This window comes from Peromyscus eremicus, chromosome 4 (assembly GCF_949786415.1).
Source record: "Peromyscus eremicus chromosome 4, PerEre_H2_v1, whole genome shotgun sequence".
Lineage (NCBI taxonomy): Eukaryota > Metazoa > Chordata > Mammalia > Rodentia > Cricetidae > Peromyscus > Peromyscus eremicus.
Genome location: NC_081419.1, coordinates 23160460 through 23187862, shown reverse-complemented (window position 1 = coordinate 23187862; position 27403 = coordinate 23160460). Strand labels below are relative to the sequence as shown.

At 38.1% G+C, this 27403-nt stretch overlaps 1 protein-coding gene and 1 long non-coding RNA gene across 2 annotated transcripts in view; one reads left to right on the top strand and one right to left on the bottom strand.

Moving 5' to 3' along the window:
* Nucleotides 1-27403, top strand: part of LOC131909120 (uncharacterized) — a 250806-nt gene that overhangs the window by 154555 nt on the left and 68848 nt on the right. The window lies entirely within an intron of this gene.
* The window catches only part of Kynu (kynureninase), a 134712-nt gene that overhangs the window by 81267 nt on the left and 26042 nt on the right, over nt 1-27403 (bottom strand). The window contains exons 3-6 of the mRNA XM_059260433.1: nt 22309-22429; nt 11712-11794; nt 1488-1549; nt 50-121 (exon numbers count right to left, since the gene is read on the bottom strand). Of these exons, the coding sequence (XP_059116416.1) occupies nt 50-121; nt 1488-1549; nt 11712-11794; nt 22309-22429 (338 nt within the window). The remainder of the gene's footprint in view (nt 1-49; nt 122-1487; nt 1550-11711; nt 11795-22308; nt 22430-27403) is intronic.

Genomic DNA, 27403 nt, shown 5'->3' with positions numbered 1-27403 from the left:
CGCTAGGAAGAGTAGAAAGAACATAAATATAATTTGAAGAAATCCTTACATGATCAGAAGGGAAGGCTTTGGCTTCTAGAAGAATCTTGTGCCGCTTTGGTGTAGGCTTAAAGAATGATAACTACAATGAAACAGAGTTATTGAGAAGCATTAACACACAATTTATTCATTCACTCCTTTACGCCACACTTTCATTTTATAAGCTCCAACATTTTAAAGACATTAATTAATTAAACATCTAAGATATCTGACAGGGGTACCTTTCCAATTAGCCTAGTTTCCAATGAATTATGAAGAGGGGGAAGATATTGGCTCATTACATTTATCAATGGAAAACAAACTCAGAGGAAAATGTGAACCAGATAAAAACATATTCTAAGGCTTTACCTAAATGTTAATTGAAAATTTATCTCCTTAAACATTTAAAGGTAATTTCTCTAGAGTGAGGCTGAAATAGCTTGTTCTATGCGTGTCTTATTTACAAATCTTACTCTGCCAATTTTGTTCCCTTTATCACTTTTTCCTCTTGTCTGGTTGTTTGCTTTATGGAGTTTTGGTTTAGGTCCAGCTGAATGTGCCTCTGCCCTCACATGAAGCCCCTCTCCATCTTAGAGGCACCAGCCAGAAATATACTGCTTGTTCACAGGCCCTTTCAGTTCTCCATGAAGTCCCTGACCAATCAGCTTGGCCCAGATTCTAATACAGGCAACACCTTTCGACAGGATGCTCATTAATGGCCAGGTGCTAAATTAATTTTCACATATTGAATCTCTGAGTCCTGCACATCTATGAGGAAGACACTGTTGTCCTCATTATTACAAAGAGAAATACTATTTCTCAGAGATACTGAGAAGTTTGACTAACATTAAAGAGACACTAAGCAATTAGTTGGGAGTCAAAACTAAGGATGTATGAACTTTTAGATATAATTCAAAAACAGATTATTGCATGTTTCCATCAGAGTGTAACATTTATTTTGTCTTTTTCTCTCTGTGTATGAATAAACCCCAAAGGTACTTAACCTGTGGTGTTTTGTTATGCTGCTCTTTTGTATTGATAACTATGATCAACCACACTGTAATAATGGTGAAATACATTAGGTATAGTTGACTTCTGCTACCAAAGGTGCATTTTAGTTTGATGTTAGAAACCACTGACTTTTTTTTTCAGCATAGGGAAACATCCTTTCTGAGAGGCTCAGAGCTTGCCAGTGAGTGTTCTTATGGAACAGTTTTTTCTTTCAAGTACTATTACTATTTTTCCTTCTGCTCTTGATAAGAACTCATTACTCTGAAGCTCTTTGTAAGAAGAAACTCTTCCACAATTATGAAGAAATGATGTGGTCATGGTCTAGAATTTCTTGGTGAAAATATAAATAATCTCACACGTTAATGAATAGTCCATCAGAGATTTATAAATTTAAGATAGAAATACATCAGATTATGCAAATAAGAGAACCCAAAACACAGATGAAAAAGAAACCTTACCAGTAGCAGATGTAAATTAACAGTCAAAGCATTCATTAGAACTATTTCTTTCTCATGGGCTCCTGGAAAACAATCATTAAAAATCCATCATATTTGAGGTTCATCTTGTTGGTTTGGAATGTAGTTGGAACATGAGGCTGGGGCTTTATTTGATTATACCAATGTTATTATTGATATGTCATTATGAAAATGGAAGTTCCATACCTGATCCATTTACCAAATTATACCTGAACTTACATACATGTAGACAGTTAAAAATGGTATTTCTCTTTTGATGTTATGAATAACAAAGCCAAGATAATAATAATTTCTATGACTCACAAACTCAGAGTGGTTTATTCTGTTATCAGTTGACAAAATCCCCAGAGAGTACTTTTTAATGTGTGTACATTTTGAAATTAAACTTTAAAGTTGGTTGCTCCTGACATGAAACTAAAGTGCACCTTTAGTAACAGAAGTCAACTCTGCCAGATATATCTCACTGTTACCACAGTAAGATTGGTCCTAGTTGTCAAGACAAAAGAGCTACATGAGGAAATACTACAGCTTAAATACCTTTATGATTTGTTCACACACAGGGATAAAAAGACAAGGTAAATGTGTACCGTCTGATGAAAACATAAGCAAAATTAAGAAGTCTATTACCTACTCACCATGGGACCTGGCTCTGAAGGTTTGAGATCTGGAAGGAGACAGGAGACAGAGCCTATATTTGTGATTGGGACACCCCAGGGAAGCTTCTACACCTTCTGTGCTTCAACTTTCTAGATGTTTCTTTTAAAAAACACCAACTAGACCTATTTAAGGGAAATTATTTCCTCACCAACACTGAGGAAAATATCTATCACAAGGTTTATAAAGCTGTAAGAGAAAATATGTAATGCTGGTCTTACATGGTCTACTCACAGGCATAGTTATAAGAGTTCCCTTTAGAAACACAGTGGTAAGTGGGGTAATAAGTCCACTAAATTCTAGGGTAAGTGGGCTTGGAGTGAGGTTATTGGAAATGAGGGTATAACTGATGAATTCATAGCTATTCAAGGAGGAGCCTGTGTTTTCCTTTGGTCAGAGGCAACTTGTATCAGCTATCTGGGTTTCTTTATTTGTTATACAATTGGTGAAGAAGCAGTGGGTGTTAAAAGACATCCTTGGTCATTTTAAGGGAGATCAGGTCTGAAATCAAGGGGCCAGGAAAACAATCTCCATCTACATGTCTAGACATTGTAAATGGACATGATAAGCTTACTTCACATATAACAACATATGTCTTCTCCTACATATGAAATACATTTTGAAATATGCTATTAAAGTAAATGTTATCAGCTCTATCCCAGCTGTTTCTCTGTACTGCAGTATGATTTTTTTAAACTATTGCTTCTGAAATAAAACCCTATTCTATGGTATCTGTCTTGATCATATGATTGATTCTCTGTCATTTGTAAGTATTTATTGTGAAAACCACTTATTAAAAAACTTGATGTAGAAAATAGAAGGAAAAAAGAAAGAAAACAATATGGCAAGAAAACAATTAATGGGGGAAAACATTTAAAGATAAATAAAAATGGTAAGAAAACACAGTAGGTGTCAGATGAAAACAAAGAATTGGAAGAGATTAATGGAGAGCTTTTATATAGAAACCCAGACATTTATTTTTGCTTAAGCATTACATATTTATTAAAACTACCACTTTCTGGGAAATTTTGGTCTGTCACATGATAGATATTTGCTTTCTGAATATTTCTGGCATGAGTAAGTTCTGACCCCACAAGCATATCCACCCCAGACATGCTGGTCTAAACCAATCTCAGCTTATTCGTGGCAATTCTCCCTCACTTTCAAGGGCACACTCATTCTTGAACCAATTCTTTGTCAATAGTCTCTTACTACTTTGAGTGATTATTTATCCCTACACCATTATCCCAACTTTGACTACTACATATGGAATTCACACAGAGCACTTCCCTGAATGCCACCCTAACCTACTGCTGAGCCCTGTCCAAAGACAAGACCCATTTATTTAGGATGCAAATGTGTATACCCAGGTACACCCAGGAGGGATGCTAGAATTAAAGTCTTGAAACACTAACAGACATGTTTACTGTGAGTATAACTAAAGGCACTTAAGAATAATTTATTCTTAACCTCACAGCAATGCCAACTGAACTAATTTTTAGTTTATTTTCAAAAGAAAGTTTACCTAATTGACCTCATGGGTTCAAGTCGTACCTCTGAACACAGTATTGTTCTACAGTATTTCAATATTCTCTGAGAGATAAATGGTTTAAGTTAAATGAAACTCTTTCAAGTTGCCTCTCCTTGTTCCCTTTCCTGTCCTAAGAGCCTTCTTTGAATTAATGAGGAAACATCATGACCTAAAATTATTCAGAGCACAGTTTTTTAGAAGCTTCCTGAAAGCTTAAGACTTGGGAGGCTCTTCCCCTTAGGGGACCACTTGTGATTTTCTTTGATAAATGTCGAAATTGGAGTTGCTTCATCTGAGATGAGTGTTTCCCACTTGTTTTTGGCAACTCAATATAAGCACTGCCTTCTTCTATTGAAGCCTGGCAAGGTAATAGTTATGGAGCCATTACTATGCACTGATACTTTTTAATTTCAGAAATGTTTAAATGGCCACTCCTGGGAGTTTAAAGTGAGCTGAACCATTACAGACTTTGTTCAGGAAGTGCATCAGCACTTTGAAATCTGCAACTTACATTGTTTCCCACAGCATTTTAGCCACGAGATGGGAAATCTGTTATGGGTTTCCTTCATTATATCAATATGGAAACTGATATCCAAATAGAACCAATGCAAAGTTTCACAAATAAGAATAAATTTTTGTTCAGAATTACATTTGGAGGCACTGTTTATGAGACATTCCCCAAAAGTCAAATATGGGAGACCCAGGTTCATAACCAATTTCCTTCTTTGTCTCTCCAATCCCAATATAATATCAAAGTTTTTGCAAGCTGAGAAGAGCAAGTCCCTCAGCTGCTTACCGTCTGGTAAGAGAGTCCACTAGGACTGTCACATCCTCTTCCCTCTTCTTTATTAAGCAGATGCGAATGCTATTGTTCATTTGATGTCAGAACTGTAATTAGGCAAAGCCCCAGGGAATTTTTCTAGTTACAAATTTCTATGGCCCACAGAGATGGCCAGAGCATGGAAGAGGGTCTGGGACAGCTGAGGCAGATCACTTGAGGATCTTCGCTCCTCTCATGGTCAACCACAGTTTCATAAAGGAAATATGTTCATATTACACTTTTAAAAGATCAAATGCATGCATCTAACCATTGGTGATTTTTATGTATCTAGGGGAAGTAGACTTAATAATGATCCTAATAATATTTTCCAGCACATCTATTTCTAGCATCTTGATAGTATGACATTAATTATAAGGGAAAGTTACCCCATGTCCCATGTGTTGTGGAATTGTTGGCTTTATATAAAACATTTTATTAGTAGTTTTCCTTTATATCCAAAATTGAAAAAATTTTGAATAAATATGGCTGATCACTCTCTTTCTCTTCCTGTTCATTGTAGAGCCATCAATATGTACACATAATAACTGTCACTGCACTATTATTACTTCTTTTGAATAATCTTATGGTAAAGACTATGTTTTCAAGTGACTAGGAGATTCAACAATGACCAGAATGAGACATCTCTGTCTGCTTATGACATATTTAGTAATGAAAAGTAATTTGGCTTTTGCTACACTTCACTGTTATTTTAATTATTTCATGATTTTAAGCCATGTCATCTTCTGGAGACAGTTTGAAGTTCCTTATGATACAATATAAAGAAGAATGACAAAAATTACAATAAAGCTGGAAGCATGGCACAGTGGTAGAGAGCTTGTCTACTGCAGGTAAGGCCATGGGTTCCATCTGAGGATATATATACACTCACATACATGCATTCGAGTATACACACACACACACACACACACACACACACACACACACACACACACACAGAGAGAGAGAGAGAGAGAGAGAGAGAGAGAGAGAGAGAGAGAGCAATGAAGTAAAGTATGTATAGAAGAAACAATATTTTGAAGTTGTTAACAATTTTGTTACTTTAAATTTGGATATTTTTCTCTCTTAGAAACATTTTGAAAGCAAGGTAAAAGGAAATCATGTATGGTTTTTCTTTGACAAACACAATGAAAAAAATGTTAAATAAGAAGACATTGATTAGGACAAAACTCCCACACCAAGTTTCCAATAAATCAGGCCAGTAATAAAAATGAAATCACATTCATATTTTATGTCATCCAGGTGAAACCAATTTCTTACCTAACCTTAAAAACCAGCATCAGAAAGATAGTCTGATTTTCAAACAAGTCACTTTTAATTGGCACAATAACATTCCCTGTGCCTTAGTTCCTTCACAGAACAGGTAACCAACAGAAACCTGATACAAAAAATTTGTCTCCCTGTCCTAACTTGGAAAGAAATGGATAGTCTTTCTCCTCTTTCTGTTTTGGGGTTTTCTTTGAATAAAACCAGTCTCCTCTACTTAATTCACAGGAATACTTACTATACTTCTGTATAGCAATTTGCCTTGTTTTTTTTTTTTGTTTCTGATGCTGACCCCAGGGTCTAGATCTTGCTGGACAAGCACTCTGTCACTGAGTCAAGTTCCCAATTCCCTGTAGCAATTTCCTCTGAATTCAAACATCTCATCCCTGAGTGAAACTCCTTCAAATTTGAAAAATTCTAAATAAAATTTTGCTAAGACTTAATGAGACAACTCAAAAGACTCAGAAAGTCCCTAAAACTTACCGGATCCACAAAGCCTTTTCTTTCCCCGAAGGTTAATTATAGGCAGTAAAGATTACTGAAGAGAGTATACTTTCCAACCTCTTGAGCTACCTGCAAGTTGTGCAAATAACTTCAAGGTTTCAGCTTTTGGGAGTTATCGCCTCTGAAATACTAGGGATATTTCACTGGACACATGAGTTACAGCAGAAAGCCAGGTATTTAACTCTATAATAATTTTTATATAATATTGAGCCTTTGGAAAATTATTCATATATTTTATTGAGTTTCTATATACAAAATAGACTTTAGACATTTCAAGAATAATTATCTTTCATATGCCTTTTTACATAGAGAACGGAAACATCTCTATTTTTAACTGATACAACATCCAAGTTAAAATGTGCAAAGAAAAGAAGAAATGTCTCATATGTTTGGCTCTTTATTCCAGGCTGTGACTTAGGTGAAGTCAGGAGAGATCATGTGACTAGATGACTGAACTGGTCATCTCACCTACTACCTCCTATTTGGGCAGGGACTGGACACTGACCCCGAGAGCAGACCTGAGCACTGAGGGCATGCTAAGCTTGACCAAGCTCCATGTCAACCCTCTCACATGGCCTTGAGATTCCTTCTTGCTCTGCTGGGTTGTGTACTTTCAAATCAGCTGGTTAGAATATGGAAAGTGTATCTTATGCTATTACAACCGAGGAGGCAATTGTGGAAATCCCAGTATATAGATAGTCAGTTCAAGGTAGGGACCTATGGCAGGTGTCACAAGCTGGAGCACCAGAGGTGGGGGGGTCTCAAACTCCAAACCTATGTAATGTGAACGAACTCTGGGAAGCTGGTGTCAGAATTTAATCAAATGATTGTTAACATAGTCTTAATGTCAGAACTGGTTTCCAGCATTAGAAATGCCTCAGAACATGAATTACATGACACTGTATAGAATTTACAAACCAGATAAAGCTGCACAAAGCAGAGGTTAATTAATGTAGCTTCTTCAGATTTAAAAATGTTCAAGCATTTTTTTCTTTTCTAAGCGACCTGAACATTTATAGCCCTTTTTTTCTTTCCTTACTGTTGGAGCCCATTTTTAGGTTTCCTAGTGGCTTTACCCAGCAGGTCTGCATAAAGAAGATGATTGGACCCCGGGCCTGAGTACAGGTGTCTAAGATAGTCTGCACTTGACTGTGCTGGGGAGAGGTCTGTTGCTCCACGCCTTTGACATTCCTTTCAATACCCTAGGGCAGAGACAGTCGGACTGATGGATTAGGATCCAGGCCCTCTGGAGGCTATCCTGTATTTTCTGTCTGTTTCTCTCCCCTCTATCCTTCTGTCTAATATTTCCTACTGCTTCTCCTCAAGAGTACTCTGGGGAAATGTGGGGGTGAAGGATGGTCCCCCACACCTTACTAATAGCAGTGGAAGATGACTGCTTTAAAATTTTTTGCTATCTTTATGTGACATGAATGTACTTATTGAGCAACACAATGCTTGTCCATTTAATAAGTTGCAATAGCCCTATAAACTTTTAAATGGTCAAAGGAAAATTATGTAGAGTTTATTGGCTTTACAAATAAGTCTCACTAAATAATATCATCTTACAACTTTCCTGGCCTGTCTATAAACATCCTAACTCCCCCTTTTGAGGATAATAAATACTAAACACAAAGTAACAGGATTAGAATGCAATTGTTTTCTGAACAACAAGCTTACTACTAACACACACACATACATACACACACACACACACACACACACACACACACTGCACAGTCTACAGATAAAGAAACACAAATCTCACGTTGAATTAATATACATATTTATTTTTAGGTTTTCATTTGTTTATCTGTTAGAAATTTCAACAAATACACATGGTTTTCAAAAATGCAGTCTCTTAGCTATAATAGAGACTGTTTCCATGTGAGTTTCCTCCCTTGTCATGCACAGGGCTTCCTGACAGATCAAGGGTGCTGCTCCGAGAGAACCTCGTGGTAGAGCAGGAGATGCTGTGCTTCTAGCCTCCCTGAGGTCAGAAGCCCTTTGGCATCCTGGGATATTGGCTTCAAGATCTGAGATTACAGGTTGCATACATACCCTACAGCTTCTTGTGAATGCTTTTAATGCAGATCCCACTCTCTGAGCCTTTCCCTTGCTGCCCCCAAAGCTGCACTTGTAAATTTCTGAGCCCTTTCACAGCAGCTATACTCTTGGTCTGTGGAGGTACATATGCTTATATTGTTCCTGTCATCTTTCTGTTCCATAGGAGGTGGGTGGTATTGTCAGTGTGCACTCAGTCTTCAGATTCTACAACGCAGCCACATGAAACCAACAGAAATTTGCACACTAGAAACTCAATAAAATTGAAATGAAGTAAGGTTACTTTTGCTCACAATTTTTTAAACCAGAGTTAAAAATTTTGTAGTAGATAGCATGATAATATAGTTTTCAATGTAAAAGAGGATCATTAAGCTGGTGGTGCAGTTTACAGTAAGGTGGTCCCACCAAGTCGATTGGCCAGGGGATGGTCTCCTGTTTGAGCCTTTAGATTTAAAGCACAGAGAAAGCACATAGTCTCCTGGTGAGTTCCAGCTGCTATGAAGAGCGTGCTCACATTTATTTGTTATGAATTTAATGTATCTTCTTAAGGTTGTATGTTGAAGCCCTGATCCCCTGTGTTAATTGAGAATAATTGAGGCCATACGGGTGAGGTCTTAATCAGGTATGACTAGCTTTCTTACAAGAAAGAAAAGTCACTGGGGGAAAATTTGAAATTGGCTTGTGCAAGTCAGAAAGAGAGCCTGGTAGCTCTTAGATCAGGGCCGTTGGTCTCAGGAAAAAGGTGTCTTTTAAAGCCTCCCCATCTTAGACACTTTTTTATGGCAGCCTGGGCTGATGGACATGCATGCCATTCCTGTCACTGGGCCTGGTTTTCCCGGCTTTCCAACCCGACAGTCTTCTCTTCAGCCTGATATAGGAGGAGGCTGGAAGCCACACACAGGGGCAAGAGGAACTAATTATTTGATACAGTGGTTACAGTGTTTCGAGAGATCTCTCCTTTATTCCTATCTTCATACCTACTCCCCTATTGGATTGGCTGAATAATTTCCAAGCCTTTGAAAGATAATGACCAGAGTAATGAAAGGGTTGTCATTTGTTTGTTTTTCTTCTAGAAGATAAAAATTTGGTTTATTGTGTGTTTACAGATTTTTGTTTATTTATAAGAAAGCAATTAGCAATCATCTTTCTGCTAACAGATTCTCCAAATAGCATAACAATCAATTGTCTTGGCTTTCTATTTTGTTCACTGAGAGTTTACATAATTTTTTCCAATTTGTTAAATAATTTCTTGAGTGATAATTCAGATAAAATGGATTTACATGCATATGCCTGGCACTCGGTCAACTAAAAACTTAGTTCCTGTCGTAATGTGAGTCACAAGGATAAGTTCTGGGCTTCCTTGTGTTTTTAGTGGTCATATGTATATTATTTTATGTTTTGCAGTCAGGGACGTTTTTGTCTTCATTTTTTTCTCACTATAGCCTTGGAACTTTTAGCAAAGGATCACAAATTATTTTTTGAGTAAATATTCTATTTCTTACATTTTAATGGTTTGCCATAGCCTTTCTGCACTTGAGTATGTCTTCTCCACTCTAATTCCACCTGTCATCCATGTAGATTGAATCACCTAGTTAGTTGCCCAGAATCAAATGAGACAAAAATAAAGACAGTTTTATACTTTCTAATAAGGGGGGGCGAGATTTTTAAAACCATTTGAAAACTGGGAATTTCCTAAAGTACATCAAATATTTTCAGATAGCATATAAAAATTTGAAAAGTATAATGTACCCTAAATTTCACATAAAATTTCAGTCAATGCCAAGTATTCAAGCCAATGAAATAAAAAGTCAATTTACTATCCAAAGATCATGAATTCTACCAGTAGGATACAAAATTTAGTTCTGGAAACTCATTATGCAACAAAATAGAACCAGTCATATTACAGTTAAAGTTTTAGGGATGAATGGATGGTTCTATGATTAAAGGCACATATTACTCTTACAAATTACCTAAGATGCACTCCCAGTACCCATGCTAGATGGCTCAGAACTGCTTGGAACTCCAGCTCTAGGGGATTCAAAGGCCTCTTCTAGCTTCTGCAGGTACATCTACTCATGTACACTCACACACACACACACACACACACACACACACACACACACACACAAAGGGGGGTGAGTAGAGGGGGAAGACAGAGAGAGAGACACACAGAGACAGAGAGAGAGAGAGACTTAGTTAGTATTCTACTGCTGTGATGAAATACCATGACGAAGGCAACTTATAAAGGAAAGTACTGGACTGGGGACTTGCTTACAGTTTCAGAAGGTGAGATCATGGCCATCATGGCAGGGATCAGGGTGGCAGACAGGCATAGTGCTGGAGCGGTAGCTGAGAGCCCACATCCTGATCAGCAGGTGGGAGCCAGAGAGAGATGGGGCTTGGCATGTGCTTTTGAAACCTCAAAGCTCACCCCACAGTGACACACTTTCTCCAATAAGACCAAATCTACCCCAACAAGACCACACCTCCTAAACCTTCCTAAACAGCCCACCATCTAGGAACCAAACATTCAAATATGTGAGCTTATGGGGATCATTCTTATTCTAACACACACACACACACACACACACACACACACACACACACACACCAATAAAACTTTGTTCATTTGATTGTTAGTTAGTCAAGTTTAGTATGGGATCACACTATGCAGCTTGTTGGCCATAAACTTAGGACTCCCACTCCTCCTCCTTGGTTTCTTCACCTGGCTCAGTCTTAATTTAAATAGATTACCAAGGATTAAACTGAAACAATGCTTTCAGTGCTTTACACTAAACATATTAATGATAATTAATGTTTAGTATGTAACATTATAGTATTCATGTATTTTTTAATTATTTGATTATAAATTAATAAAATATGCTTTTTCCTTTTAGAAGGTGATAAATAGGGGTTTCAAAGTATGTAAGGGGCTGACCATGCCTATAATCCCAGCACACAAGAGATCAAGCAAGAGTTGTAAGATAGCCTGGGTTACAGAGGAAGACTGTGTTAAAAATCAAGCAGAGACCCAGGAGGCCTGGGTGCAATTTAGTGGAGAACACTTGACTATTTTGAGTGGGGAACTGGGGCCCATTCCCAGTACCACAAAATAAAGAATTAAATAAACAAACAGATAATTGAAAGGGCTAGAAATAATAGATATTTATTTTTATATTTTGTATATTGATACTATATTCTTCATAAAAACCTTTGGATAATAACATTAAAGGTACATTTTTTTTTTTACTTTTATGGATTAACTTAGAAAATCAGAATGTTAGTCAATAAGATCTATCACTTACTTTTTGAGCTAAACTATATCTTTACAATTCTTTTGTTATGTACTTACCCACAATGTCCTTCATAAGGCCTACAATACTCTCATCCCCTGTAATCCAAGGGCGTTTCCCTACATCATGACCATAGGCTCCCCTGAAATTGAAAAAGGGACATAAACATTTCTTAGTAGTAGGTAGTAGGTAGCAGCTGTTCCAGCTTTGACCTGGAAGTACTACCCCCATTGAGGCTTCAGTAACTGTCACGCCTACAAGGCAGGGCCGAGACAGGAGCCCTTAAGACCCGAGATCTGGATGTGCCAGTTCTCTTGGTTCCTGGATCTTGGACGCTGGAGGTAGATTGAGCAGAGTTTTCCAGAGAACACCGCTGGACTGTGCTACCCCTTTCCCAGACCCTATAACCTATCCCTTTACTTGTAAGTTACCCCACAAAATAAACGTCCCTTTTAACTATGTGGAGTTGCCTTAATACTACAACCAATAGTAGTGTGGTGGTGATGGCAGCAGTGACGGTGGTGGTGTGTGTGTGATTTTGTTTTCAAATATTAGCTAGTAAGATACTTCCATGTGTACTATTTAGTCTAGAGGTAACATGTCTTCCACAGGCTCACATACCGAAACAGATGTTTCTAAGTTGGTGGCCCTGTTTTGGGAGGTAATAGGACCTTTAAGAGGTAGAGTCTAGCTGGAAGAATTGGGTAACTCAGGAGCAAACCTGAGGTTTATAGGCCAGTCCTGCTTTGTTTCCTAATTGTGGTGATATATTGTGTACTCTAATAAAATTTGCCTGAAGGTCAAAGAACAGAATAAGCCACTAGATTAAATATTATGCCAGGTGGTGGTGGCACACACCTTTAATCCAAGCACTTGAGATCTCATGCCTTTCCTACTAGTACTTGGGAAGTCACACACCTTTAATCGCGACACTAAAAAGGAAGTAATGGGGCTGGGTGGAGACAGGAACCGAAGCCTTTTCAGGCTGAGGAGTCCTAGAGGTAAGATGTGGCAGTGGCTTGTTCCTTTGTCTGATCTTCAGGCAAATTTTATTAGGGTACATGATATATCACCACACCTAATCTGCCCAAATGTGAGCCAACAGTCACTGCAACCACATTCCCTACCATGGTGGACTGTATCCTCAAACCATGACTCATAATAACACTGTCACACATTCCCTACCATGGTAGACTGCATCCTCAAACCATGACTCATAGTAACATTGTCACATATTCCCTACTATGGTGGACTGTATCCTCAAACCATGACTCATAATAAATCATTCCCTCCTAAGGTTGAGTCTTCTCAGGCAGCTGACATAGTAACCAGACAAGTAACCAGTATACATATCTTTATAATGCTTAAGCAAAAATATTAAAATATAGCTTTTGTAAAATCAAGAAGTGGTACCCGGGTATCATATGTTTAAGATTCATCATTCTTTCATTGCTTTTTTTTTTTTAACTGTCATGTGGTTGGAAGATTATCCATGTGCTATTTCATTTTGTAAAACATTTTCTAGCCTAAGCTACTATTTTCTCTTTATTTTGAAATTTTCAAGACTATTAGAGCACTCTACTTACATACTTGTAGCCTGTAGTAATATCTATACAAAAATACACATACTAATTTATTTTGGGAGGCCAAAGTCTATTAATACATAAAATGACTATACTTGTGATGGTATTTTATAGAAATAACAAAATTTAGTAACAATCAAAGTCAACACTACATTTTCACCTATCTTTCCCTACATATCGCCTTTCTAGCAGTTGGGCTATCATGTTCCAGCTCAATTTTATTATTGAAGTAAATTTCCTAGATGGTTTTTTTTTGTGGGGGGAGGGAAATCAGAAAATACAGAAGAGTATTTCAGTGTTAAGAAAATGAGAAAGAATAATACACATGAGAATGTGGAGGAAATTGAATCCGAGTCTGTGCAGGAACATCTAGAATGCTGTTGAATGCTCATGTCTTCCATGACTCGGAAATGGATTGGTCTTAGGTGATGCCTTATAGACTAGGAAATAAGGCTGGTGCACATGCTTTTTATTCTAATGGAAGTCAAGGTTTGTGTCCAACTATTGAAATTCTTCCATCTGCCTGTGGTGAGCTGGGATGCCTTCACATTTGATGCCATGCTACCAAAAAAAAAAAAAAATTACATGCTGAGTGTTTGATAGTTAGCTTTTTATCATATAGTATGAGTCAACTTCAGGTCTCTGCTGGAGGAAAATCACATTTATTAGAAGGTTCCAGGGGCTAATTTTCCACATCTGTAAAAGTAAATAAAAGAGTGACAATATGTTCTTTAAAGGGTTGGCAGAAAAAGTAAATGAGATAGCATATAAAAGAGATGGATGCACAATATTCCCTTGCTGACTCATCTCTTCTAATGTAAATCTAATGCTAAACTGCCTTCATCAACATGTGGTACATAACAGGAATCTTTAAGCTAATATTTCCATTACCATATAAACTGAGATGAAGGAGGAGGACTTTCTGTGTGAATAAACATAGGCTGCTAAGAACTAGGAGGAAGAAAAGGGCAATTCAATTGCTAGTTATTATTATTCATATTATTATTAGATAGCCTGCAGCTTGCCTCTCTGGACTCCCAATATAAATGTTAAAGACAAAAATCATTATCATTAAATGGTAGTTAAAGGCAGATACTTGGATCCTTTTTTTATTTTAATCACATAGAGCTCCCTGGCCTTTGCTGATAGCACAATATATCTTATTACATCTAGGTAGTAAAATTCTATGTTCTGCCTCAGAGAATTTATATCTCAGAATATTATGCCACCTACTTCTCACTCTGGTAGACACCATGGTAATAATCTTTAGGGATATGTTTCCCCCTGCAAGGCTTTTGGCATCTTCCTCTCTTTAAAATATTACACACTAAGGCTACTTCCTCATTTTGTCAGCCCACTAGCCTGGGGTAGTGAAATGTATTTAGAACGTTTTATCCAAATAAACCCAAAGTAAAGTGGCCTGTCATTAGGAGGAATTGATGTAGATTAAAGTGTGGTTATAAACATATGTGTTAGAGTTAGGAAAGTTACTAGATTGCTTTCATTCAAAGTTGCTTAAAATAAGCCGAATACAGCTGCAAACCTTTACAAATGTTGGGAAAGAAATATGAAGAGTTAACCCATTACCACAAAATTAATCATTGCCAGGAGTGGAGTGTTTTGTGAGGTGGCCATGAGCAATATTTGCCTATGAAATCAGATTTCGGGATATAACATCTAATTAAGAAGTTAATAGAAACTTGGATTCTCTTTAAAATGGGGCCATATTTTACCCATCCTACAAAATGAGAAGTGGTCCTATTTTAGAAAGCTTTCCCTGTAAGTGAATAAATAAATTTTCAGAGCCTTTCTTAATGAAGCACAGTTTTATCCATGACCCAATTGGCTAACAATCCGTATTTGACTAGTGGAGATCTGTATTTTCTTATTCATGTGTCCCCCTCTTATTTAAAGGGAGAAATTCATAACTAAATAAAAACTATTGTAGGTGTCTTCAGATGAAAGCTTCTCTGGGCTACTTAATCACTGCACTGTCCACAAACACACTGCCATGTAAATCATTCCATCAGCCAGCTGGAATATTCCTGAAGTATAAATCCATGGGACATTTCTTCTTTAACTAATTCTACCTAAGCTGTCAATCTTTTACAAAAGTCCTTATGAAGGCATTACCACAGAAAGAATTACTCCTGTGAAAAACAGAAGACAGCATCTATCTAGTAAATTTGAGAATGCATATGACTTAAATACCATGGTTCTAGGTTCTGTCTTTGGAATGTAATGTATGTTTCTCAATCTATAATAAACTCTTAGGATTGATGTTTTGCCTTCTAACTGAAGTTTATCATCATGACTATTAACTCACGTTACATTCTTTTAAATAATGCAGACTGTCTTAGGGCTTCTTCTATTGTTGTGAAGACACACCGTGACCATGACAACTCTTACAAGAAAAACATCTAATTGAGGGGTGCTGTGGGACAGTCTTTCTGTATGCTGTGAATATATGTTGCTCCCATTGGTTAATAAATAAAGGTGCATTGGCCTATGATAAGGCAGGATAAGAAGCAGGTGGGAAATCCAAACAGAGAGATAAGGAGAAGTAGGGTAGAGTCAGGGCAGACACTATCTAGCTGGCAAAGGAACAAGATGCCAGGAGACTGGTAATGCCATAGCCACATGGCAAAATATAGATGAATAGAAATGGGTTAATTTAAGATGTAATAGCTAGCTATCAATAAGCCTGAGCTATATACCAAACAGTTTGTAATTAATATTAAGCCTCTGAGTATTTATTTGGGACCAAGTGGCTGCAGGACATAGGAAAAACTTCTGCCTACAGACGGAAGTCACTTACAGTTTCAGAGGTTCAGTCCATTATCATCATGGCGGGGAGCATGGCTACATGCAGGCAGATGTGCTGTGGGAGGAGTGGAGAGTCCTACATCTTGCAGGCAACAGGAAGTTGACTCAGTGTCACACTGAGGGAAGCTTGAGCAAAAGAGACCTCAAAGCCCCCACAGTGACACACTTTCTCCAACAAGGCCATTCCTCCTAATAGTGCCACTCTCTTTGGGGGGCATTTTCTTTCAAACCACCACACAGTTAGTAAATATTTAATAGAAAACATTCCCCCAAATCTTGTAAGCTAACAGCCTATCCTTTCTCATATACCATAGGATTGAAGAATATTAGTCTTTTTATTATATAAAAAGGACATTTTTCTTCATTTTTGAGACAATATCTTGCTCTATATCCAAGAGTGTCCTCAAACACCCAATTCTCTTGTTTCAACATCCTGAGTAATGGGATACTAGGCTTATGATACAATGTTCAGGATTGTATAAACTTTTTATTGATAATTAAAACATAGCAATGAGTCTATGCTACAACTTTTCTGTTTCAAAATACTAGAATTACCTAAATAATTTCATTTGACAGAACACACATGTTAAACTATAATATAAGCTGTTCAGATCAACTTAAGAAATTTCATAAATGAAAATCAATTTGCAAAATAACAATAATAAGGATTGTTTTATAAGAGGTAAAAGCTCTTACTAAACTTTGGGGGAGATGCAATTTTTTTCTTAAGTAAGTGGAAATTGTAGAAGAAATACTTTGTATACAACTAGAGCCTAGATATATTTCTTCAGAAGTAATAGGTGAAAATGTAAGTCATCAGTGTGTCTGTATTAAGAGCTACAGAGTATAAACTACTGGTTTTCAACCTTCCTAATACTGCAACCTTTTAATACAGTTCCTCATGTTGTGTTATTATTTTTGTTGCTACTTTATCACTGTAGTTTTGCTACTGTTATGAATTGTAATATAAATACCCATGTTTTCTGATGATGTCAGGCAATCCCTGTGAAAAGGTTGTTTGAACTGCTGATTTAAACAGTGATTTAAGTCATGTGGGCAGAGGCTTGACTAAGACCCACAGCCTTATAAAAGGTGAGTAAGGTGCATGCACCATCCATCACCTGTGACATGACAAGAAACAGTATTTGGGAAGCAAGAGCTGCTTTCGGCAAGTACGAAGTCTTCTCATACCTTAATTTTGCAGAATTGTGAGATAAAACTTTTCTGTTCTTTATAAGATTCTCAGTCTCTAGTATTTTGTTATTTTAGGATATAAAGCCTCTTACTAAAAAAAAAAATCACTAAGTGTTTTGACCTTTGATTTTTCTTTAGTATTAGTAATCAAACATGGTCATCATAGGGTATAAGGTCAGTTACAGTAAAAAGTAGGTTTTGCTGTATTCAAATAGGCAGGATGTCTGTAGTGGAGTGCAAGAGAGAAGAATATGACATTTCCTGCCTTGATATCCACAGCTCTTAGTGATGTCTCGTTTTGTCAAAGTGTATTGATAATTTTAATTCTATTGTTAAGATTGTGCTTTTTTTCCCCCCGTTTTTCGAGACAGGGTTTCTCTGTGTAGCTTTGCACCTTTCCTGGAACTTACTCTGTAGCCCCGGCTGGCCTGGAGCTCACAGAGATCCGCCTGGCCTTGCCTCCCAAGTGCTGGGATTAAAGGCGTGCACCACCACTGCACAGCAAGATTGTGCTTTTTAATACTGTCTTTACCGAGACAACAATTTTAATTCATATTAGACTATTTAGTAAACTTGAAGCTTTCATAGCAAAAGAAACTATCAGCCCTCAGGATGGACAGCAAGATGAATGGTAAAAGGTGTTTTACCAGTTATGCTTTACACATTGTTAATATCTAGAATACATGAAGAACTTCAAAAATTGGATAACCCCCTAAATAACTCCACCCAAATCTGCTGATCAATAAATAGCATAGTGGACTGGGCAGTTCTCACGAAGAAACACAAAGAGCCCACAAATATTTTAAATCCTGTTTCACTTACTCATCCATCATGGAAATGCAAATAAAAACTACTTTGAGATTTCATCTCTTCCAGTTAGAATGGCCATCATTAAGAAAATATATGACAATTAATTGTAGTGGATAGCTGTTCCAGCTTTACCCTGGAAGCACTACCCCCATTGAGGCTTCCAGTAACTGTCATGCCTACCTATGACCTGGCCCTCAGGCAGGGCCACGATGGGAGCCTTTAAGACCTGAGATTCAGATGTGCCAGCTCTCTTGGTTCCTGGTGATCCTGGATGCTGGATGGTAGACCAAGCAGAGGTCTCCAGAGAACCCAGCTGGACTGCACCTCACCTTTCCTGGATCCTGTAACCTATCCTTTTACTTGTAAATTACTTCAAAATAAACCTCCCTTTTAACTACATGGAGTTGCCTTAATAAATCCCCCATTAATGAGCAGCCCTGCCCAGACTTGACAGGAACTGAGAGGAGACCCGTGGGACTCACTGAGCAGAGCACCCGCTCCTAGCTGCCTCATAGCACCCACTTTCTGTTTAAGTCCTTCCCTAGCCCCCCAGAGTGGCAGCTGAATGATGCACTCACTCCTGCATTCCTGCTGTGTAGGATGCTGACCCTTCTTGTCCTAAACTCCTTACAATCAAACATGTATCTAAAAGTCACCCTCTGTGCTCTGTGAATTTCTTCTTTTAGATTTGTGAGCCCCTGACTCAGCACACCTTTTGTGTGACCATGAGTTTCTCGCGCTCTAACTTCTGAGTCAAAGCCCACCTGAGGTGAGTGAGAAAGTTTCCACTGTATTCAAAGACACCAGTCCCCTCTCCTGCTTCTTATCATTTCAATACCATTTATGAACTACTCTAAAGGACTTGTAGCATGTATGGAGATCCTTGTATATCCATATTCTTAGCTGTGCTATAGACAGGAACTAAGGTAGATTTCTATCGATCCAGCGACAATGTGAAAATGTGGTACACACATATGATAGAACTTTATTCAGCTATAAAGAAAATGAAATTTTGAAATTTATATTAAAATGGGTAATCTGGAAACCATTATAGTACAGGAAACAACCCGCACTCAGAAAGAGAAAAATTGCACTTTCTCTATCACATGAGACCATGCAGGAACACCAATGTGGCTGTAGGTCATGAAACTAGAAAAGAAGCTGGATAGTAGATAACAGATGTTTGAAGTAGGGGACTACAACAACAGAATACACAAGATAGGGAAGGTGAGAGGAAACTATTGGAATGGCATGGCACAAGCCTGGGAGCAGGAGGCCAGGGGAGGTAAGTAGAGGAAGGAGGATCAACAAAACTAAGTTTTGTATGAAAATACCCCAGTGAAACTCATCACTTCATATCGTAATGTTTTTAAAGGAAAAAATAATGAAGCTTGTAGCTTTTGTTAATTGAGAATCTTCCTTTGGTCAAATGAAAGAGGCACAGACTGGGCTTGAGGTGCAGCCTGGGAACAAAAATGGGTCTGGAGGATGCAGAGAGAGTAAAATCGCATCCGTTGAAAGCTTACCACAATATTGGGAAGTCCCAGATCTATTGACAAATGGAACAAGGGGAGATTAGTATAGAAACCAGAACGGTCGTCAGAAAGGGAACTGAGAGGACAGCCTACCACAGTACCACAGTTCTTTAAATGATAACATGTGCACACAAAGCAAGATTTTATAAAAGAAACAGTCTGAACTTGACTAAAGGGCTCTTCAAGGGAAGGCTGTCATGGACCCAAACTCAGGGACAAAGGCAGTTTCCTGCTGTCCTTCCTGGAAGCTCCCAGGCCAGAATACTCACTAACTCAGCACAGTTGTGAAGGGTCCCACAGAGCAGCATCCTGTGTTTCCCTGTGAGTCACTACAGTTATCCATCATGCCCAGCTCTTCAGCCAGCTCCTCCATTAAGAAAACCTTTCCTCCCTCAATAATTTCTCAGCTGTCAAAAAGTTTGTGGGCCCTCTTATTATTTGGACCTAAGTTGATAAGAAAAAAAATTCTTTCTTACTGAGTCTCATACAGAAAAGGCTAGGAGTGAGGTTTCAAATTAAGTATTTTGGGAGCAAAAAAAACAAATAACTCTTTTGGGATCAAAGATGTGTGAGCAAGAGAGGAAGGAACAGAAGTGTAACTGCACATCTGAAACCCTGCGGCTGTTTAGGAGAAAGCAGGGCCACAAGGTTGACTATGTCCCCAGGGCCGAGGGAAAAGGAAAGGAAAGTAACCAAAGCAAAAATGGGTGGATCTCTTTTGCCGAGAAAAGGCCTTTAATTCAATTTTCATCGCTTTCTGCCTCAAAGTGCACTCCTCTCTGAATCATTTGTCTAATGAGCACTGGGAGGATCTAACTAAGGCTCTGGCTTTGTCTATGTTCACAAAGTAAAATATGAAAGTGAAATGCAACAAAAGATGACGCTCTGAGAGACAGGCACTTTCCTGAAACATCATTTCACCATCCCAACACTCCTCAGATGGTCCCTTGGTGGCCTGAGGTACGCTGTGGAGTGAATGGAGCAGCAGGGCAGCATTTTTAAATACCTAGAGCATAAAAATGCAAAGCCTGGCTGCCTGAGTATTCAAGGGGGGACGACACTTCCGAAAGTGCAAAATCATCCAATTTAACTCTGCTCTCACACATTAAGGACCGACATGAATATCGACCATTTTTATTAACTGTGACCCTCATTTATTAAATACTAAAACCTGCTAGTCCAAAATGCTCTCAAATGTGGCGATGTGTATTTTGAAACTTATGCATAAAAGTTGGGCAGATGAAATTATAACATGCTTAATAAATTATATCAGCTTTCCATCACTCTTGCATTAATTTGGGAGCTCTCATTCTTAACCATAAAAACTGAGAGCTTTGCAGCGTTACCTGACAGTCATAGTAGCTGTCCTCACTTAGGTGGTAAGAACTAAGCTGCTCCCAGTATGACAGAGCACAAAGGTGGAAAGGTCACAAAACATGAGATCGTATGAACACACAATGTCCTGCACCAGAATTCATATTTAATGTGGCCTCATCTTTCTGAACTGTTTCCTGACCATCTGGTAGGACTCATTTCCATAATGATTTTATTTTTTTATTTTTCAAATGATCAGAGAAAACATTTAAAGAATGTTTTGGGGCTGTTTAAAATACTTAAGTGTTTACAATTCAGCAATAAGACAAAAACATTCAAGTACTTAACAAATATATCTCATTTCAGTTTTATAAGTAATTACTGTGGAAAGAGAGAAGATACACAAAACCAGATTATTTCCCTAAGAACGGGAAAGTGATGAAAATAGATATCTCTAAGCTGTCTACTCAAGGGGAAATTGCAGAGGGTTAAAAATGGGTGTCTGAACTCAGTTAGACAGAAGCAATAAGTTCTGGTGTTTTATAAAACTGATGGCATCATAATTCACAATAAGCTGTGATAACTAGATGGGAACCTCAATTATCTTGAATTGATTGGTACATATTATAAACATAAATAAAAATATCACACTGATATACTCATCAAAATGTACAACTCTTGGGTGTTAATGAAAAAGTTTTAAATGTTTAAAGTGATGTGTTTTTAATGTAGTGACATTTGGGAGAGGTGACATATGGCTGAGGAGGCTAGTTTACAGAAGAGGGCTCAGGAAGGGTGGAAAGAGGAAGGGTTAGTCCTTAGAAGACTACAAGTGTACATTGAACACAGGATGAAAAAGGGTGCTCTTGTAAGAATTCATATATAGAAAGCCTGGAAATAGATGTCTTTTAACTGTCTACACAAGAGGAAACTGTGGGAGCTTAAAGATGCTAAGAACAGGTGATACATCTTACTCAGTATATCCATGATCCTGTGTCCCTCAACCTAACGTTATCTTAACAAGCCTGGCTTCCATATTTTTGCTGTCATTGCTAGCTTAGAGATGAATGAATCATAAAACACTCAAAGTCATAAATTAACTTTTTTGCTGGTGGTTAAGCATGTGAAATAAAGTGGCTACATTGATTTAGTCATAGGAAAGGAGATTAAATGTTTAAATATGTTGTTTTACACTCCCTTCATCACAAATTTGCAATTTTGCCTTATTCTGACCCTAAGTCATTTCCTCAAAATATTGTAGTACTGATAATTATAGTCAATCAGATTTTCCTCAGTCCTAAAATGCTAGGGCATAACTTGCCCAAATTAGACACCTTTTGTAATTTTCAAAGTTCTGTCAGATGTAGAATTACACTTTTCAAGATGGTACTTACATTTTGGCCCACTTGTCTAGCTCTTCTTCCAGGTATGTTTTAACCATTTTTGGCTGAAGGCCAAGGGAATTTCCCAATAAATAGATGGCATTTTCATCCTTATTCACTAAAGATGGATCAACTGAAACAGAAGAAAGTACAAAAAAAATGTGCTTATTAAATTAATTAACATTCTTGCACTTGACATTGTAAATCCACCACAATTAACACAATTAACTAGAGGAAGGATAATAAATAACTTGCAGCTACTCCCACAGAAGCGTCAGGTTCTGAACAGTAATTAACCTTTTGTATTTTACATTAAAACATAACTTAAACCCACAGAGGTGACATGAAGATCTCGCGCAGTTATTGTGCTACAGGAAGAAATCTAAATTAGTAACTACTTCCAATCATAAATGGCCAAAGGCTTTAGGAAGATTTAAGAACAGTTTTCTACAGGAAATATGATAGCCTATCTAACTGTGTTAGCTTACCAGAATTTAGGCAAAGTATACTCTGAATTACTAGGTGTCATGGAAATGTTTAGAAATTAAACAACATAATGCTATTAGAGTTATGTATCTTATTATGTGTTTATATATACACATGTATAGTACAAACATCATAAAGTAAATACTGCTCTCTACATCTTTTTCTCTTTCGGATACATCGGAACTTTGCTGCGTTTTCCATCTTAGGTCTTAGTCTTCACTGCAGCAATTAAGTAAACATTCTTATGTTTAAGACCATGAAGAAAAGAACATATTAATAATACTGGCTACTGGGTTCAATCCCCAGAACCAGAGAAATACAAAGACCAACCAACATCAAAGAACTTTATTGAATTCAGAATTAAGTTACCAATAGCCTCACATTCGTTTTGCAATCTCTGCATGTTGTGTATTGCATGACTGAGTCAGAGGACATGGTCCAACAGCATGGATGAGCACTCATATTTATCTTGGGGTAGCAACAAGGCATAGTCATCCCCAAGACTTAAGACACAACTTCAACACCAGGACATATCGGGTGTTAGTAAGGAAATCATTGGAGTTCTTTGCCAATGCTTTTGATTCTCCTGTCTTTTGGACATATGATGACAACATACTTCCTGCCCTCTTGTGACTGAGTAGGACACACAAGACTAATCTAGGCAAGTCAATTGTGAGCAAGAAGGACGTGTGTCATTTCTAACTTGCATTCTTTACGCAGCAAAGTGAGGTCACCCAGAACCTACTTTCCCTCTAGTACAACCACTGAGACCCGCTGTGGTTGAATCCTTGAGAACCTAATGAATAGAGCATCTCGGCAACAGGAAACAAGCCTGTTGTCCTGTGCCACAGGGACTGTGGGAACTGCTGAGCAACAACCATTTAGCTTAGCCATTCCCAGCTGACCAACTAAACCTTTGAGGTATCCCCTGAGATTTGAGGGTGGCTATTCAGAAGGATGTGCTGAGATAGTTTCTATATGAGAGCATCTGTGGAAACTCTGTTTACTAGTGTGATGTTTTCTCTCAGCAAGTGAATTACTCCATGCTTTTAATTATTATGATTTGTCAAATATATTTCATCATAAAGAAAAGCTTCAAGGAGACAGGTAAATGATTCTACTGTGAAAAATGTGAATCATATGTAGAAATGTGTAGAAAATGTCAAAATATGCTATATTCTGAATGTTTGGATCCCCTCAAAACTCCTATGTTGAAATATTACTTCCAAGACTATTGGTTTTAGGCAGTGAAGGGTTTGGGGCATTGCGAGCTCAGAAGGGCTTTGTCTTCAAAAACATCCAGTCCCTTCCATGATGGGGCCACCCAATAAGGAATCATCTTGAAGGAAAGGGGTCTTGTCAGACACCAGATCTGCCAACAGCTTCATCTTGGATCTCTAGAACTGTAAGAGATAATTTTGTTTGTTTGTTTGTTTTTTGAGACATGGTTTCTCTGTATAGCTCTGGCTAGCCTAGAATTCGCTTTGTATTCCAGGCTGGTCTTGAACTCGCAGAGATCTGCCTGCCTCTGCCTCCTAAGTGCTGGAATTGAAGGCATGTGCCACTATGTCTGGTGAGAGATAAAAATAATCAAACAAACAAAAATAATAATAATGGCTATAAAGTACTAAACTTTCTCTTAACTACTGGACCTCCTTGTTGCATCTTTTGAACTTGACATAACAAAACAGGTGGTGTTAATGTTACTTAGACATTTAAGCTGAAACTTGATGGTGGGTGAGTGGGAGCAATTTGGAACTCTGGGTGTAGCATGAATATTGCTGGATGCTTTGAATCAATGTATAGTGGGAATTAGGAACACAAAGCAGAAAGAATGGAAATGTTAGAAAAGCTTAGAGTTTTCCCAGAGAAGAGCATACATAGGATGGAAATATTAAAGGGGTTGCATCATTTTTAAAAAGGAAATTAAAATGTACTGGAATAGTAGGGAAGACACCTTGAAGAGACCTGAGGACTCAACAAAGTACTCTGTGGCCAAAGAGTGAACACGTAAACTTATGTGGAAGACTTTCCTTTCAGAGAACACTGCTGACACTGAATAGCCTAGGGAAGTATTTTCCCAGGGTCAGCTGCCTAGGTATTCTGAAGTAATTGTTGTCATGGTTTAAATGAGGTGGGTGTGGGGGTCAAAGGAGAGCTACTGCTTGAGCTGGGGGCTGACTTGTCTACCATCCAGGAGATGCTGATTTTGAAGGCATGTAAAGGGCAAGAATTACAGGGTTATGTAAGCTTCCATCCAGACTTTAAAGGAAAACGTAGGAGGCCAGGCAGTGTATAAGAGAGCCAGGATCTCTGTAGGAAGTCTTTGACACGGCAATGTTTGAAGCTAAGGACACAATGGAGACCCCTGGAAGTTAGCGATTCCGGAAAAGTTAAATGTTCGCCAAGAAAAGCTATTTTGGATCCAGCTGAGACAGAAGCCGGGTAGAGTGCCGCTTACAGGTGGCAATGTAGGGACAAGGCCACCCACGATCTTGGAGTTTTGAATTATGAGGCTACCTGTCCTGAACACTGGATACACAATTACAAACCCCTTTAAGGTGAGGGGCAGAGGAGGAAGTATAATTATGTAGCTCAGGTTGGTCTCAAAATCACAATTCTCCTGCTTCAACTTCCAAAGTGCTGGAATTATTGGTGTGCACAGCCATTTCTTCCCAGATCTATGGTCATTAATGCTTCCCCTGTTGAGTTTTGGTCTTTGGTCCATCCCTCCTCTCTATACCCCACACCCCTTTTTCCCTTTCAGAATAGAAATATTCACTCTGTACTGTTGTATCTTGGAGGAATACAACCTTTAGTTTCAGGAGATACTGGATTTGAACTTTAGAACAATGGTGCAACTGTAGAGACTTTGAAGTCTCCTGGAGATACTCTAAATGCCTCTTGCTTTATGAAATGGACATGTGCCTTGGGGGTCGGGGAGGATTTTAGGATTTGTATAGGAAATGGTCGGGGGCTCATGTGTTAGCTTTCGACCCCTGCTGGTGATGCTATTTTGGAACTATGGAAACTTTAGAAGTTGAAACCCAGCTTAAGGAAGTAGTAATTGTGCCATATTTGGGAGGCTAGACCTTATTCCAATTTCTCTCTGTCCCTTTGTTTCCTGGGCACAGACAGCCCCTTTATTTCTTCACACCCTTTTATCATGATGTTCTGCTTCAGTGTGGTCCAGGCAAGTTCAAGTGGTTAATTGTGCACTAAAACCTTTCAAAATGTGAGCATAATGTGAATCTTCACATTTTGGAGTTAATTTTCTCAGATATTTTGTCAATGTGAGGAAAATTTTAAGTTGTATAACTGCAGGCATTAAGAAGGCCTCCCCAGACCTTCCTAAACAGAAAGGAAGAAGGAGTGGATTGGGGGGGTGGGAACACAGGGGGTGTGGGGGAGGGACTGGGAGGAGAGGAAGGAGAAGAAATTGTGGCTGAGATATAAAATAAATAAATAATTTTATTAAAAGAAAAGAAGGCCCCTCCCCTGAGTATGTTTGGGGACTGGGGAGGAGACTGATAGGAGAAAGGGTCTCCTGTCATTGGGGCCTATATCTATGGCATAGAAGCTGGGACAAGAGTAAACAGGAGAGGAGTTTCTTTCAGGACCAGAGTTCAGAGGCTCTGAGAGGCTCTACACAGCTTACAGACCTACAGGAAGAGGGAAAGGAAATTCCAAAATGAAAGCAACAAAATCTGCTATCAAATCTTGTGCTAGTGAATTTGGTCCTGTTTTAAAAATGAAATTATATCTATTCCAATAATTTGAAGGAAAGTAGAATATTAATGACTTTGGAATTGTACAAAATAAAATACCCCTCTTCTTCAAACTGAGCTTTCTTCCTTCCTTGTTTTGTCCTGGTAATTGAATCCAAGGCCTTGTACAATGTAGCCAAGCATTTTACTGTCAAGCAATACTTCTAACATGATCTTCCATCTCTTAACTCTAACTTGTTTTACAGATAGGTCATATAAAAAAATCATAAATGAATTTCATTTTATTTTTATCACATTATTGCCCTTTAAGCAAATTTCATCAGTCAGTCATTGATTCACCTGGATGATATTGCCTGCAGGTTAAACCCTCATAAAATTACAGTGCTCTCCTCTCCCTCTCTCTCTCTCTCTCTCTCTCTCTCTCTCTCTCTCTCTCTCTCTCTCTCTCTCTCTCTTTCTCCCACTCTCCCTTCCTTTTCTTAAAATTTTCAGAAAAAATTATTTACTTGGGGACAGAGAGCATAAGGTCAGCAATTTGAGGAGAGTTGAGACATGGGTTGAGGAAGAAACTTATCTATATTCACACATAACTTACTGTACAAAATCTCTCAAGAACTCATTGTGAGAAACAGCATCTGTGATAGTTGTGAAGGACGTAGCATCAAATAGTATCAAGAAAGTAACTGGATGGGTGTTCAGAGGGTCTTAAGACCAGACAGCAGCTGAACAGAATTTACCATGCGCATTCATGTTCATGAACATGTGGACCAAAAATAGCTTCTCTTTTCCTTCTTGTTCTAATCCTTGCTATTTGTTACAGCACAACTATTCTTTCTATATTAAATAAGAAGAAAGGAAAGTAGGTTGAACAGAGCATTTCCAAACTGCTTTGG